Genomic DNA, 16316 nt, shown 5'->3' on the forward strand with positions numbered 1-16316 from the left:
CAAATCAGAGTCACCAAGAGGAACTTTATCCATAATAAACTCCTTGCAAACTCCAAGGAGCTTTTTAGCATCATTCAAGATTTCACCAACCCACGCAGCAAAGCCACAGACATCATCCCATCCCAAGACCTTTGCGACAAGCTTGGAACGTACCTCCACCTCAAAACCAAGAAACTCTACAACTACTTTGTCGACCACCCTCCAGGCCTCACAGACGGCCCCCAACCCACCAGAGAGTGAGCTAAATTGATCACCACTTTATCGGCAGGAAACTGCTGCTAAAGCGGCGATAATGGGCTTGATAAAATGCCGTAGTGAATTCCCATAGAAGCCCATGTTAACACCAGAACATGGTCTTCTATGGGAATTCACAAAGGCATATTATCAAGCCCATTATCGCCGCTTTAGCGGCAGTTTCCTGCCAATAAAGCGGTGATAAATTTAATGCAGTTCCTTGATATTATGCCCCTGGTTCCTTCTGATGCTGCACCACAAAGCTGTTCCCTGATTATTGAAGTGTTCTGCTTCTATTGCAGTGTAATATTTTCAGTGAGAATTGGTAATAACAGAGCAGTAACCTGGCAGGCACAATGGGACTTATAACCCCATACACTGAAGACTAGAACACTTGGTTCCATTGATGGAATATCCAAGGGCTGCTGGTAGCTGTATATCTACTGTTGCAGGGATTCTGTTTGGAAACAGAACGGTGCCTCTGATCACGGCACATTAGAATGTATGGACAGAGTCACCATATCACATCCGGGCCCAAACCCAAGTAGCTCACAGTGCCCCACCTGCCCTCCTAACCTTCCCAGAATAACAGGCGAATTGGCAACCTAGAAACTGTGGAAACAGATCATCACCTTTCGCTTCTCACTCATGCATGTCCATAATAAAGAAAAGAAAGAAACAGGGAAAGCTTATAATATTAATTGAAAATATCATTCTCTATTATGAGGCAATCGTGCTGCAATCAGAAAACATATACAACTGAGCAAAGTAATCAACATTACGAGCAAACTGCATGCAATGAATATACCTATTTTAGTGATTGATATATCTGTCTAAACCTACCCTCACTACGTGAGCACAGGAATATATCAATGAGGTATGGACGCCAGACCTTGTATTTTGCAGTTAGATGGTCTACATCATAAGTGTAAATTCAGTTTACACATGGCTGGGTGACTTGTTCCATGACCGGTCCCTCTGCAAGAATCCTCGTCTCTGTTTTTCAAAAGGCAAGTCTTGGTTTATATGATATAAAGTGCTGTGTTGGAAAACAGCAGCTGTGCATTTGTGTTGTGTCTAAACATTAGGAGATGTTTCGGACCATTCATCACAAAACAGGGCACCATGTTGTTTGACCTTATACAAAATGTCAAAATGAATTCCAAGAAGAAGAACTGAATGATTACAACATGAATAGCATATTTCTAACATCTCATGTACAAAATAAACATGTTATGTGTGACTGTGCCAAGCACATGTGGCCTAAAACATGCAGTTAGGCTAAAATAAGGGAGAACCAAGTAGGCCCTAAAGGGAACATACTGCACCCCCTCTTTGGTCAGGAAAGTATGTGACTAACTAAATAATAAGTGGCAATAGCACAAAGCAAGCAGGTACAATGCTTTGCTAATAAGCATGTTATACAAAAATGTATAATCATAGTAAACAAACATAACATGATCATTTAAAAAATGTGGCAAGATTAAGGTGAGCCGGAGACACCCAGGATTTCTTCCACAAGTTAAATGGATAGTGAATTTAGAATGGATTGCATCTCTGCAGATGATAATTTCGCAATTGCGCAATTTCAAAACTCCAGAGAACAGACATGATCCTTGTTATCAGCTATTGCTGAGAAAGTAGCCAGATAGCCGCATCTGTGTTATTAGAGCCTGAGTTCAGTGTTCCGTGTATCAAAGCACTCATCTCGGCTGGAGGGAGTGGCTAGTAATGCGCATCCTAAAGCAGCCATAAGTTAATGGGGCAGCTCTAAGCATGAGTCGATATGAGATCCATTAACAGGTGCACATTCAGACACAACTGTGTCTGTTGCGGGAATGCACTGTTCAAAACTGCTCAGGTGCAATCTTCGCTGTGGCTATCATTCTAAAGTGATCATGATTATTATCAACATGTAAATTTACATATATTTCATCAAGTCTCTTTATACTACCAAAGCAGCAACTGAAATCATTTCAAAAAATCATTTCATAAATTATTCTTTACTTCAATGTATCAAATACACAACTGATTTGAAGCACACATGTAGCTAACTTAATTAGCAATTCGTTCTCATTGCCAATATAATTAAGTTATTTCAGACACATTTCAAATTAATACATGAAAGAAACGACGTTTTCATCTGTATTTAGGTTGAATCTGTATGATGAAAACGTTGTTTCTTTCATGTATTAATTTGAAATGTGTCTGAAATAACTTAATTATATTGGCAATGAGAACGAATTGCTAATTAAGTTAGCTACATGTGTGCTTCAAATCAGTTGTGTATTTGATACATTGAAGTAAAGAATGATTTATGAAATGATTTTTTTAAATGATTTCAGTTGCTGCTTTGGTAGTATAAAGAGACTTGATGAAATATATGTAAATTTACATGTTGATAATAATCATGATCACTTTAGAATGATAGCCACAGCGAAGATTGCACCTGAGCAGTTTTGAACAGTGCATTCCCGCAACAGACACAGTTGTGTCTGAATGTGCAGTTGTTAAAAATACCTGACAGGGGTCAGTCAGGGAGCAGGTTTGCACCAATTTTGAAAGGATAGATTATACAGAAGTTAAAAAAGAGTGGTGTGCAGGTTACACACATACTTTAGTTAATTCATTAACAGGTTCATGTTCACAGGAACCAGCATCTGTAGGGCCAGGCACGGATCCAGTGCCCATTTGATGGGCCCAAGGAGTTTAATACAGGGTGTATACAGGTAGGCCAGGCGGGTCAGAATGACAATGACTAGTCAATGTCTAGTTGTTAGAGCAAGGAGATTCCAAAGAATGGTGGCATGCACTTAGGGCACAGCTGGACCGGTGGTAGTTCCAATGGGATTTGAAACTGAACATCCACTGTGGAGGAGCAACAATAGAACCAACATGCTGTAAATGGGGAGAAACACAATGGTATGCCTCTGAACACATTGGAAGATAGGGAATACATCAAAGCTGGTATTACACCAAAGATTTTCTGGTATGGACTGACTGAGCCAGTCCTTTCGACTTTAAAAAGTGTGCTATTCAGGCGGTGTTGGACAAATTAAATATTCGAATATCCTGTTGCAGGAGATCAGTGTATAGCAAAGATTTTATTTCACTTGCTGTCCTTGCAACTTGTAATTCAAAAGATTTTCAACCAGTTATTAATGCTACAGTGCTTTGAGTCTGTTTAGCTTGTTAAAATCTGCCTTTAAAGTTGGAATGGAAGGCAGCAATGAGCTATCAAAACCCCCTTGAGTGGAAGAGAAGAGCACATTATGCCAGGTCTGGTGTCTTAGTGACTAATGCATCCTCTGTAGGGGTATATGTTTGACCTCATGGTCACAGGTTCAAATCCTTGTGGATCATCTTCTGAGGGCGATAACATGAGTACCATAGGGTAACTATAAAGATCTGTCATTCAGCACCAAGATACCCTCCTGGGTGAACGTGCACTTTACAAATACACATGTTATGATTTGCTATTACAGCAGGTCACTATCTGGGAGAGAAATAAAATATATGGGATCCCAGCCTTCATTCCACAACAGTTCTGATCACCTAACTTTTAAATGCCTGCATTTGAAAGAACTGTAATCAGGGAGAAAATTGAAGGGACTGGTATATCTTTTAGAAAACAGGTCAAATTTGCTACTGGTGCATTACATGCAATGTGAATGGTACCTTGTTTACAAACGAGTAAATGTCCAACAGAATAGTCACATTTCTTTTAAGTAAGGAAAACATCTTTGTTGGCTCATTCAAAATGATAGGAAATTAGGAGTGACCATGACTCATGAATGAAGCTGCCTCCTAGGAGTTCTACCAACAGGGAAATGTGCATGCAAGCCATGAACTGAAATGCTGAAATTGGAAAAGATATTATACCATGTATGAACCAAACAGGGAAGGGTGTTTCTACTTTTGTGAATGGGAGTTGTTCTAAATTCTAGAGTTAACATGGTGTATATGGCAATTTTTTTGACCATGAGTTGTTGTTTACATGTCAGGTTGAAAGGCAAGAATAGATGCTTAGAATAAAGATAACACCATGGGACTTGACTAGTCTTAAGAATTTGAAATGTCCAGCTAAACTGTATGAAAGATCTAAGTTGACTTTGTCCATGATACAATGAAGAATTGTTACGCTGCATGCTATCAATATTAGGTGACATGATATTATTCAAATTGTAAATGAGAGAAGACAGTGTATTATTACTATTATCAACAACAGCAAGCACTTCATCCAAATTATCATATTCAATCTGTCTTAAACGTGTGACAGCTTCCATTTGTGATTGTTTACAAATGTCATTATATGTGGCCTAAATAAATAATTTACAACACAGAGACTTATGCGCCAACAGGAAATCAGATAAGCCAATGTCTTCCAAATAGGAGGGAAAGATGTTGTATTACTAAAAACAGTATGGAATGTTCCAAACCTTGTTGCCACACTTTTCCCACCTAATAGGTAGTAACAATACTTGAATGCTCACAGAGGAAATAAGGGGGGTTGGGTCTGCTTCCCTTAAACCCTGTTGTGGAAATAAATAAACTAGCAAAACAACCATTTGTGTCTACTGGCCACAATAACCACCTGTTAGGACCTGAAACTGTGGAGTTAAATGTACCATTTAGTTGTTCTTCAGTGTAATTTGTCAAATGTTGCAAATTGTCAAATTGGACAATAGAGGGAAGTTTTGGGTGCAATCATGTCTTTAATCTTTTCCAGTCCCAGACACCTTGTCTGCTAAACTGTATCATTGAGAGAAATCATTTGTGTTGGAAGTAAGCAGGCTCGAAACAATCTGTATATATTAGTTTAGTTTATGTAAGCATATATTTCTTTGATGGTATAGGGGCTAGTTTAAAATAATTTGATGTCAGGTATGATGCATCCTATCCAGAAAAATATGTGAATTAATCCCTGTTTGTTGTTGAGTTCCTTTGTGGGAGAGTAGGACAATGTTCCTATTGTGTGTAATTAAAAAGTGTGCGTTGACCTCTAGCAGAATGTAAACAGTGATGCCGTTAATGATGGTAACAGAACATTTTATCATAATCAGCCAAATTTAAGTATAGAAACTCTGACTCAAAAGCAGTATAACATTCCATCTCCATGGAGTTTATATAGTGGAACATCGCAAACATCAGAATGTAACCCAGGTACAATAACATCACCCATAGAAAACCTAAACACAGAAGGAATCTGCAGACGTTTCATAGAACCGAATATAAAATAAGGTGCTGTACCCCAAACAATTTCACCACTTACTAGAACAGCTGGAATGTGTATGAGGGACAAGTCTCTTTATAGATTATGCAAAGATGAGTGAGGCGTCAATACCTCTTCGACCAGTTCTGTGGCAGAGCATTCTGGGAGCTAATGGCCATTTATCAGCAAGAAGAAAACAGTCACAATTCCTATCCATAGCAATAGAAAAACAAAGGAAAGTATGATCCAAATATATATCCAATGCGGGAACATATAACTGTGTTTCAGTCATGAAAAGAAAACACAGACCTTTGTAGGAAGAGTGTCTATTACGGAAAAATTAGCAAAAGAGTCAGAAGAATAATTGTTATATTAACTAGAAAAAGTTCTTTGAAAAACTGGTGCCACAGGTACAGCAACAGGACTGGAGAAATCCAAAAGAGGTGGGTCGATAGAAACAACATCAGCTGTAGTAGACGCAGTAGTGAGTATAGTACTCACTTCAGTAGTGTGGCTGGAAGTTGAAGAAGTATTGGGGCGAGTTAGGGAAAAACCACGGACTATCATGTCCTGCTATTGAGAATTGGCCACAGGCTGTAACTTGATGTGATCAATGGAGACAAAATGATTGTCTTTAGAACCAGGAAGCGGTAGGAACATCACAGTCTTGTACTTTGAATGCTAACAACTGGCACTGGTGTTTGGTATGATGGTCTAAACTCCTTCTTTACTGCCACCTTTTCACACATGAGCTCCCCAACTTGTAGTAAGCAGGCCAGAGGGTCCTGGTTTCTGCTTGATTCCTGCAGAGGCAGAGGTCTTCAACTACTCTTTGGAATGGTTGTCACTGAAGTTTGGTAGATCCTTTAGGACAGCATCGTTTTCATCAAAGGGCATGGCTGATGCCACATTGGGTGGATCATCAAGGTCTGGCCCATACATTTTGTCTGTTAAGGACTTCTTTAAATCATGGTTTATCCTCTCCACAACATAATTGCCCTTGGGCAGATATGGAGAAGAATAATGTACCTCAACACCCAGGGAAGACATAATATCTCAATACTCTTTTGGAGTGAAAGCTGGGCCCTGCTCCGAGTAGAATGTAGTGCATGCATATGTCCCGATAAAGACTTGCATGTCTTTAATAACAGTGCAAGCATCAGCTGAACACTGAGGCCAAATCCAGGGTTACTTAGAGCAAGACCCAACTGCAACTATGATCAATTTTAAACCCAGTATGAGAAATAAGGGGACCACAGTGTTCCAAATAAATGCAGCCGAAAGGCTTATTGGAAATCAACAGGTATGCCTGATGAGACACGGTGAAAGCATTAATTTGTTGACAAATGTCACATCAAAGGACACATATTTCTTAACTGTTCTTATAGCCCATGGCTGGTCGTGCAAAGTGACGTTGAAAGACAAGCGCTGAGATGGTTGCCCATTCACTGCTCTTGAGGCACTAGATTTTGATAATGAAAAAACATTAACAATATCCACAGTAGTTTTGTATATTTTAATATATTACTGAGGGCTGTACAATGTGTATTTTATTTACAAAAAATGTGTGTATGACTGCTAAATGTTCGTAGGCTAAGACTATGCAATATGAATTATCCATCTTCAAAACAGGAAAAGTTTCTTAATTGGGAGACACAGTGTTTAATTACTCCCTGGTACTCCAATTGAGAGAGTATTTCTCCAACAGGTGCTTTAGCCAGTAATGTGATAGGGTATTGTGGTTGCATTTGAAGGCTGGATCGTATGGATATTATATGATAAGGAGAGTCCTTATCTGAGACAACAGGATTGCATTATAAAGCCAGGGCTTGTGCAAGAGGCCATTCTATTCCATAGACTTCTTTGACCTCATCAGGGACAAGCACAAAATATGAAGGAATTGTTACATCCTCATCATGTGGGGATGGTTGGACAAACTGTGGGGGTCAATCGACTTCTGCTAAAAGGATGTCAAGTATTTTCTTTTATAAAAGTGTCAAGTGTTACAGGATGTCTTTGCTGTAACACTTGAGCTTTTAAGAAAAAACCTAATTGAAGAATTGAAAGTTTCCTGAAATTTGAATGGGACTTTTGGTCATATGATGATATTGTTTGTGGCACACCTCTATTCTGCATTACTGTATTACTACATATCTGTAATTCAAAGGTTGCACCGTGGCAGCAGGTGCTTGTGGTGAGTGCACACTGACACTTACTTTCATTGGAACATGGGATTGGTGAAGCAACCTGTATTCCGCTGCATTGCTCATTTGGGGTATTATTTCTAAAATAGTCAAACATTAACAAAACAATACAAATGATAAATGTTACTGAACTTTTAAAAGGAGTCATCTAACCTGTAAACCTTTTTCTTTCTTCAGATACAGATGAATGTATGAAATGTCCCGATGACCAATGGCCCAATGATAAACATGACCAGTGCATCCCAAAAGTGATAGAATTCCTTTCTGTTGATGAACCCCTTGGACTTACACTCTCCTTTGCTGCTACCTTTTTGGCTCTCACAGCTGCTTGTGTGCTAGGAATCTTTCTTAAATATGGTTCCACACCTATCGTCAAAGCCAACAACCGCAGACTCAGTTACCTGCTTCTCCTCTTCTTAAAGCTATGTTTCCTCTGTTCTTATATATTCATTGGTCGACCCACAAAGCTATCCTGCATGCTCCGTCAAACTATCTTTGGTATTGTTTTTTCCATCAGTGTCTCCATGGTCCTCGCAAAGACTATACTTGCTGTAATTGCCTTCAAAGCCAAACTCCCCAACAGCCCAGCGAGAATGTTGTTGGGAGGAAAGACTCCAAGTTGTATAGTCTCTCTTTGCTCTCTGATACAAGTTGTTATTTGCGCTCTTTGGTTGGTGAAATCCCCTCCATTTCCACAGCTTGACCGTATGTCATATAATGAAAAGATAATTGTTGAATGTAATGAAGGAGACACCATCTTCTTCTACTGCATGCTGGGATACATGGGCCTCCTGGCCACAGTCAGCTTTATAGTAGCATTTCTCGCAAGGAATCTGCCCGGAAGCTTCAACGAGGCCAAGCTGATCACCTTCAGTATGGTGGTGTTTGTCAGTGTGTGGATCTCCTTCATCCCGGCATACCTGAGCACACAGGGGAAGTACATGGTGGCCGTGGAGGTGTTTGCCATCCTGTGCTCCAGTGCTGGACTACTGGGGTGTATATTCTTTCCTAAGTGTTATATCATTTTGCTTAGGCCTGATATGAACAACAGACATAATGTTATTGGAAGAACACATTTTGGTACTACCAGAAAGCAATAAGATCACAACCAGAGAAGATGTTAACTGTTGAAGACATGCATGGATAGATTCAGCCAAAACTATATTCTCATAAAGGTGCTGCATGAGGGATTGTGACTGCAGATAAAGTAGTCTATTAGTAAACTAGAATCCAGCAATGCAACCGCTGAGTGGAACTATCACAAGCTAATAGAAGACAGGAGGACAATCTCATCACGAGTACAACAAATAGCTTGACACACAATTGAGTACCATGGCATTTTTCCTTTTTGTCACTGTTTTCAATATAATGTAGCCTCCAGGAATTCTTTCAACATTAGAAAAATCTAAACAGTGGTTGTGCAGTGATGGGATGACAACTAGTGAATTCACAAATGTGTGAGCTTTGCACTTTGTAAACATTGTGAATAAAAAAAATGGGCAATACACAGGCCCTTCACAGCACTTGATAATGTCCCTATTGCAAGGAGGATCCGACCAGGCCAAAGGGTGAATTGCCTCTTGCCACAAGGTAAAGTCACAGATGAAACATTAGAGTGCTGTCCCATCTTTGCAAGTCTATGTGGTCTGGCACGAGGAGTGGTCTGTCCCAAACACATGAATGCATCCACACTCCAAAACGCCCCCTTCCCAAACCAAAGCTCAACCAGCCAGTTGTCCACTTCACCTCAGGAAATCAGCTGGGAAAAGTATAGAATCAGGCAAAATTATGGAGTAACTCTAAAATAACTTCAGGAATAATATGCAAGTCACACTGCACATAAAATCTCAAAGGAGACAAAACCACAACAAGCCTAGGTGACAATTGACTTTCCTATGTCTAATTAACCCCAGAAGCAGTACTATCCGCAAAATAATCTGGGAAAGTAAAGAAATATTGAGTCATGAAGCCGCTGAGGGTAATAGTCCTTGAGATGTCTTTGGGCCTTAGTTCTTAGTTGGAGTTTGACGGCCAAGATACTCCAGCACAAGCATAGTGGTTGTCCTGGCAGCCATATTACAAGTGAATTATGGCCTATGGTACATGAAATATAGTGAATAGGTTATTTGTAACATTTTGGTATCTGGTTCACCAATTTTAAATAAGACCGTGTATTATTTATCTGTGGGCAAGGATGAATACAATATTGTGTTTGGGAAGCTGGAGATTTAAAACACTGCAGCTGAGAGGCACATTGTAAAGCCATCTTGCAATGCTCACTTGACCCTGCATAGGGAAGCATTGACAATTCTTGAAACTTCTTTCAAACTGTTAGCAAAAAGGGCCTGATGAAGAGTAGAGCCATATTACTCTCAGGCTAATATTAAGCTTAAGCACAGCAGCCATAAATTGAACCCTTGTTATAAGGATTTTCTTACTTGAGCTGAGGGCTGGGAGCCTTTGAATATATATATATTATGGTCAGCTGCTCATTATTAGTTCACCTATTGTTAGAAGGTTTGGCAGAGACACATAGTTGGTTTCAGCTATGTATTTCAGCTTTAACTAAAGGTCCCCATCTATTTAGGAACTGTCCATGTATACTAAGGATATAACTTATTAAACTGCTTTTAACATACATTTCTTAAAACTTATATTGATGCAGTTTGTGTTTGATGTCAGTTTCTAACTATAAGATTGTTATGGATGTTATAAATTTTTTGTAGAATATTTAAACATGTTTGTAAAGAAAAGGGAATGCATATTTGACAAATGCTCGCAATTTGTTATAAATTATTTAGTTTGTGTGGTGTATTTGTATATTTTTAATAAATTGATTTTTAAGTGAACAACCAAGTATTGAATGTAATAATTTTTGTATACTATATTACAAAGTCTTTCCACACATCCCCTTGCCTTAGTCACAATTGACACCAACACTGCCTAATGCACAAGATGTACCCTAATTAGTAGATCATGTCTTATGGGTCACTGGTCCTTCCTCTGAATGCCTTTTACAGTTAACTGCAGTTTTGGGACTTTGTTTCAATATTTTACCATACTCTGCAAAACACATAGACACCTTCTGGAATTGGGTAGAGATACAAAAAAAGTTTCACATAAATAAATGAATGAGTATCATAAAATGCAACACAATATGAAGGGCCCTACAGTCACAACTTAGTATGTGAGAAAAGTTAGACACTTGGGTCTAGATTAACTATGATTTTGTGGTGAAGTCCCGGCGCAAAAACATTGTTAAGTTTTACTAAACCAGACAGAGCCACTTCGCGTAGCTTTGAGATCATTGTTGAATTTTAGTAAACCACACAGAGCCACTTTGCATAGCTATACGTCAGGTAGACGTTACATAGGTAGAGTATGGGTATTCCCATTCATTTATCCATGTATTTTGACAAAAAACCAAGTATGGTGAATGCAGAAATACATTTGAAGGCTGCAAGCTCCTATGTGTGCTTCGTATCGGATCTTGTAAGGTGATCTGGTTGTGAGCACAAGCACATCTCTTTACTGCTAAACAAACATGCTGGTATCATGGAGATATTTCCTCATCATCACAACCTTTAGGCTACTGGACTGCTTCACAACTGCAAAAGAATCACAAATCAGGCATCAGCTGGGCAATAATCGATGGATCACAAATCAGGCATCAGCTGGGCCATAGTCGATGGATCACAAATCAGGCATCAACTGGGCCATAGTCGATGGATCACAAATCATTCATCCACTAGGCAATAGATGATGGATCACAAATCAGGCTTCCTGCTCGGCAATAGTCAATGGATTACAAATCAGGCAATGGCTGGGCATTAGCGGATGGATAAAAAGAGGGATCAAGCAATATCATAAGCATCATTAATATACTACTAGCGAATTTTGTCAGTGCTGGAAAGCCTGTATCTGGGTAGCTACATGCTTTAGAAGAAATGGTATAGGAATAATCAAAAAATCAGGCTTTGACTGTGCAATAGCAAATTGGTTATAAATCAAGCATCAGCTGAGGAACACCAAATAGATCACTAATTAGGAATTGGCAGAGGAATGCCAGATGGATTACAAACCTGGCATTGGCAGGGAACAATAGATGGAAAACACATCAGGCATTGGCTGGGGAGTAGAAGAGAGATCAATCAATTAATCAATCATAGGTTTGTTAAGCGCAGCTACTCACCTGAGTGGGTCTCAAGGCGCTGGCGGGATGCAGGTCTGGGATGATCGAGGAGATCCGTTGAAGAACCAGGTCTTGAGGTCCTACATGAACTTGGAGTGTGTTGGCGTTTGTCGTAGTTGGAGCGAGAAGGTGTTCCATGCCTTGGCCATGAGAAAGGAGAAGGAGCGACCTGCTGTTCTGGTCACTTGATGCAAGGCACCGTAGCAAGGGAGAGTTGGGCTGAGCGGTTTGATCTTTGGGTTTTGTGGAAAGAGGCGGTGGATCATGTAGGCAGGTCTGATGTTGTGGAGGGCTTTGTGGGTGTGGGTGAGAAGCTTGAAGGTGATTCTCGATCTCAATGGGGAGCCAAGGTAATGTATGCAGGTGTTGGGTGATGTGGCAGTGCCACAGTAGGTTGGCATCTAGTCTGGCGGAGGCGTTTTGAACATTCTGGAGTTTACAGGTGATATTCTTGTTGATTCCGGCATAGAGAGCGTTGCTGTAGTCGAGTCGGCTGCTGATGAGGTCTTGGGTGATGGTCTTTCTGTGTTCAAGTGGGATCCATTTGACTGTCTTTTGTGGGAGACGGAGGGTGAGGGGACAGAAGAATGAGACAGCATTCCTGAGGGCTGGGGGTCACAAGGTGTCATTCCAGGCATCAGGGTGTGGGGCCATGATCAGTGCTTTGGTTTTGTCCATGTTAAGTTGTAGGCAGCTGCTCTTCATCCACTTGGGGATTGCTTCCATTCCTTCTTGAAAATTATGGGGCCGATTAGGATGGCGGATAGATCGCCACCGCCATGCAGGCCAACACTGTGTGTTGCTTCCAAGCTATGTTATGCTGAGTAAAGGGATCGCGCCCTATCAGGATCTTGAACGGGCTGTATTCCGTCTTGGTTGGGGTGATGCGGTAGGCCCACACCGTACTTTTCACTTCTTTCTCCCAGTTCTTTCCTGTGCCTATGGCCGCTTGCACTGACACCATGATCACGCGATTCAATTTTTCGCCCAGACCATTCCCGGCTGGGTGATACACTGGGGTGTGTTTTATTTGTATGCCATTCCTGTCCATGAATGTATTCCACTTGTCTGATGTGAACTGCGGTCCATTGCCGCACCTAATGATCCTTGGGATTTCTGCTCGGAGAAATGTGGATGTGAGGAATGCTAGCACTGCATATGTGTCCATTGTCTCGCAGATCTCGAGTTCCATCCACTTGGAGTGTCTGTCGACTGGTACGATTACTTATTTTGGTATGCTCTGTGCATCTAAGATGGGACCCAAGATGTCCTCCGACAGCTCTTCCCACGGGTTTGCAGGATGGTGAAATTTTCCCAGCGGGGTCGCAGTTTGCTCTGCGTCTTGTCCGCATTGCTACACTGTGCGCATTCTCTAACGTGTCTCTCCACACAACCGTCCATTGTTGGCCACCAGTATGCTTGTTTGGGCCTCAGTTTAGTTTTTAGTATGCCCAGGTGTCATTCGTGTAATATTGCTAATAGACGTTGTGTAAGTTGGCTGGGGGAAACGATTTTGTCCCCTCGTAGTATAAATATGTCCGTGTCTCCTACGGACAGCTGATCACGAACTTCATAGATCTTCCTTATGTCAACATCCAAATGTCTCTTCTACGGCTATTCCCTGACTATGTAGTATTTGAGTGTTTTAAGTAAGCCTGGTGGGTAAATTCTGTTCCGCTCGCGGAATTTGCTGAATTTAGGTAATTTCGCCTTCCGCGTAAAACGAAAAATTGGCCGAAACTTCTCTGTTCCGCGACTTTGCGCAATTTTTGCTTGTTTGAGTTGTCAAAATGCGTGTTCGCAAGATATTTCCCCCTGAGCACACAAACAGCGATTGCGAACAGTGAAAAAGCATCGCAAACAAGCAATTCCGTGTGTTCGCAAAATTTCTGCTTGTTCGCTGAGATTTTTTCTACCGTTTTGCAGAGATTTGCGTAATGCGATTACACAAATTCCGCCCACCCCTAGTTTTACAACACACATCTGCGTCGTATGCTGCCCTCCATTCTTGCGCGATGATTACTTGTTCCTGATCCTCAGTGAAGGCCACGGTGTAGGCCTCATCCTCTCTTTCTGCTGGGGCTTCCTCCATGGTGGCTGCTCTACTGAGGTAGTCCGCCACTTTGTTTTTTGTTCCAGGGATGTACTCGACTTCATACACGTAGTCCAGGAGTTTCAGTGTCATTTTGGCTATCCTGGGTGTGGCGCTCACGTGTCCACTGGACGTAAGCACTTTATCTAACAGCTTTGCTTCCGTTCGGAGAAGGAATCTGGAGCCCTAGAGGAATTGGCGGAACTTCTCCATGGCCCATACTGATGCAGCATTTCTTTTTCCACCACACCTTGACGCAAAACTGACCATTGTTTTCGTGCCTTCTCCTGTTCTCTGCATGAGGACTGCCCCTAAAACCCTGTTGCTCGCGTATGTGGTGAGGATCGACAATGCCCGTTGATCAAATCCATGCGATGGTACTGCTTCACATTTGTCCTCTTTGAGTTGTTGAAACTCTCCCTGGGCTGCATCTGACCACCTGAAGGTGGTCTTTTCCTTAAGGAGCTGCCTTAATTTGTGTGATTTGGTGGCAAAGTGGGGAACAAACTTGCTATAAAACTCCGCCATTCCAAGAAAGGACCGGACGTCATCCTTGCTTCTCGGATGGTGTGCCTCCTGTATTGCTTTCACATTCGCCAGTTTCGGGGCCACTCCTTTGTCGCTTATTTTATGGCCTAGGTACGTGAAAGAGGTCACACCAAATTTGCATTTGTCCCACTCCACTGTGAGGCCATTCTGTGCTAGGATGCGCAGCACCGTGTCCAGCTTGGTGTCGTAATCCGCCTTGGTCCTCCCCATGATCAGGATATCGTCCTGAAAGTACTGCACACCTTCTGTGCCCTTGAACAATTTGTGCATCAGTTTTTGGAAAACCGCGGCGGCGGATGCCAAACAAAACAGCATCCGCCGAAATTGGTAACACCCATAGGGCGTGATGAATTATGTGAGCTTTTTGCTAGTGGGGTGCAATGCAATCTGGTGGTATGCTGATGTTAGATCAATGGTGGAGAACCACTTGATGTCCTTCGTCTGGGTTAGCATCTCAAGGGGAACTTGTCTATCAAAATATTCTTGTTCAGTTTGCGCAGATCAATGTACAGGCGTACTTTGCCATTGGGTTTCTTGGCTACAACCAGGGGAGCCAACCACTCAGTGCTTTCACTCGGTTCTATGATTCCATTGTCCTCTAATCTCTGCAATTCTTGCTGTACAGCTTCTCTGCACTGAAACTGGATGTTCCGCACTTTGTGGCTCACTGGCTTGGCACCCTCCTTGAGGCATATCTTATGTGTGAATTTTGTCAGTTTTCCAATGGTGCCCCTGAGGACCGTGGGGAACCCCGACTTCCATCTGTTGGCTTTGTGCTCTTGTGCTGAGTCTGTCATCAGTACTTGCGTTGTGCCCCCAGGGTTTAGTTGGATCCCGAGCTCTCCTTGGCCCATCCATCCTAATACTGAGGGTCCTTTCTCTGACACATACAATTTACCTTCTGCTGTGTGGACTTGAATTCAAAATGGAGTGGGCGATATCCCACCATGGGAATTGGTTCTCTGGTAAAGGTGACAGGGCGTATGTCTGCTTCCTGGAAGTGTGACCCTTAGCTCCGGCGCAAAGTCTCTGTCCCAGATACTGCGTTGTATGATGGTGTATGGTGACCCTGAGTCAGCCACCATGGAGACTTAGATACCGCCTATGGATATGTCACATAGCGGTTTGCCTGATCGGCTGCAGTCTATACCCAACACCTGGTCATCTATACGTAGTACATTGTCCTCTTCCTCCTCTGTACCTCCTTCTTCTGTTTCTTGGTCTTGTGCAACATCATTCACCGAAGTCGTCCGGGGTTTGCATCTGCAGACCTTCTTGTAGTGACCCATGATCCCGCAGAATAGGCATTTGGCTCTAAATCAGGGCAGCGCTTGTCACTGGCCCGTGTGTCCTGCTTCCACATTGGTAGCATGAGTCTTTGTCTTCGCTTTGGGGTTTTGGGTTCACAGCCTTTCTGGGCATGAGTTTCCTCTGCTGGTACATACTCTTCTTCCCTGTTTGCGTACGCTCCTGGGGATTAGCGTCTGTCACTTTGCCCACGAAGGGTGTGCTGGTGTGTTCCTCCTTTGCGGCTTCCGCTCATCTTTTCGAGAGTTCCCCCTTTTTTACAATGGCCACTATTTATTTGAGGGGGGCTTCCCCACCGGACCACAGTTTCTCCTGTATCGATGTAGTTACCATGTGCATGATCATCTGATCTCTGATGAGGTCGTCCTGCAACGCTCCAAATTGGCAGGTAGCAGCTAGCTTTTTCAGTGCTGCCACGTATTCGTCTACGGACTCTCCGCCTTCTGTTTCTGGTGATAGAAATTGAACCGGTCAATGGCAGTGCAGACTACCGGTCGATATGGCGGTTCAGGTCATCCAGGGCAT

At 42.1% G+C, this 16316-nt stretch overlaps 1 protein-coding gene across 1 annotated transcript in view; it reads left to right on the forward strand.

Moving 5' to 3' along the window:
- The window catches only part of LOC147693296 (vomeronasal type-2 receptor 26-like), a 75513-nt gene extending 66763 nt beyond the window's left edge, over nt 1–8750 (forward strand). The window contains exons 2-3 of the mRNA XM_086935906.1: nt 5515–5523; nt 7828–8750. Of these exons, the coding sequence (XP_086792032.1) occupies nt 5520–5523; nt 7828–8750 (927 nt within the window). The 5' untranslated portion in view covers nt 5515–5519. The remainder of the gene's footprint in view (nt 1–5514; nt 5524–7827) is intronic.
- The last annotated feature ends 7566 nt before the right edge of the window (nt 8751–16316 follow it).

The sequence above is a fragment of the Lissotriton vulgaris genome, chromosome 8 (genome assembly GCF_964263255.1).
Source record: "Lissotriton vulgaris chromosome 8, aLisVul1.2, whole genome shotgun sequence".
Taxonomy (NCBI): domain Eukaryota; kingdom Metazoa; phylum Chordata; class Amphibia; order Caudata; family Salamandridae; genus Lissotriton; species Lissotriton vulgaris.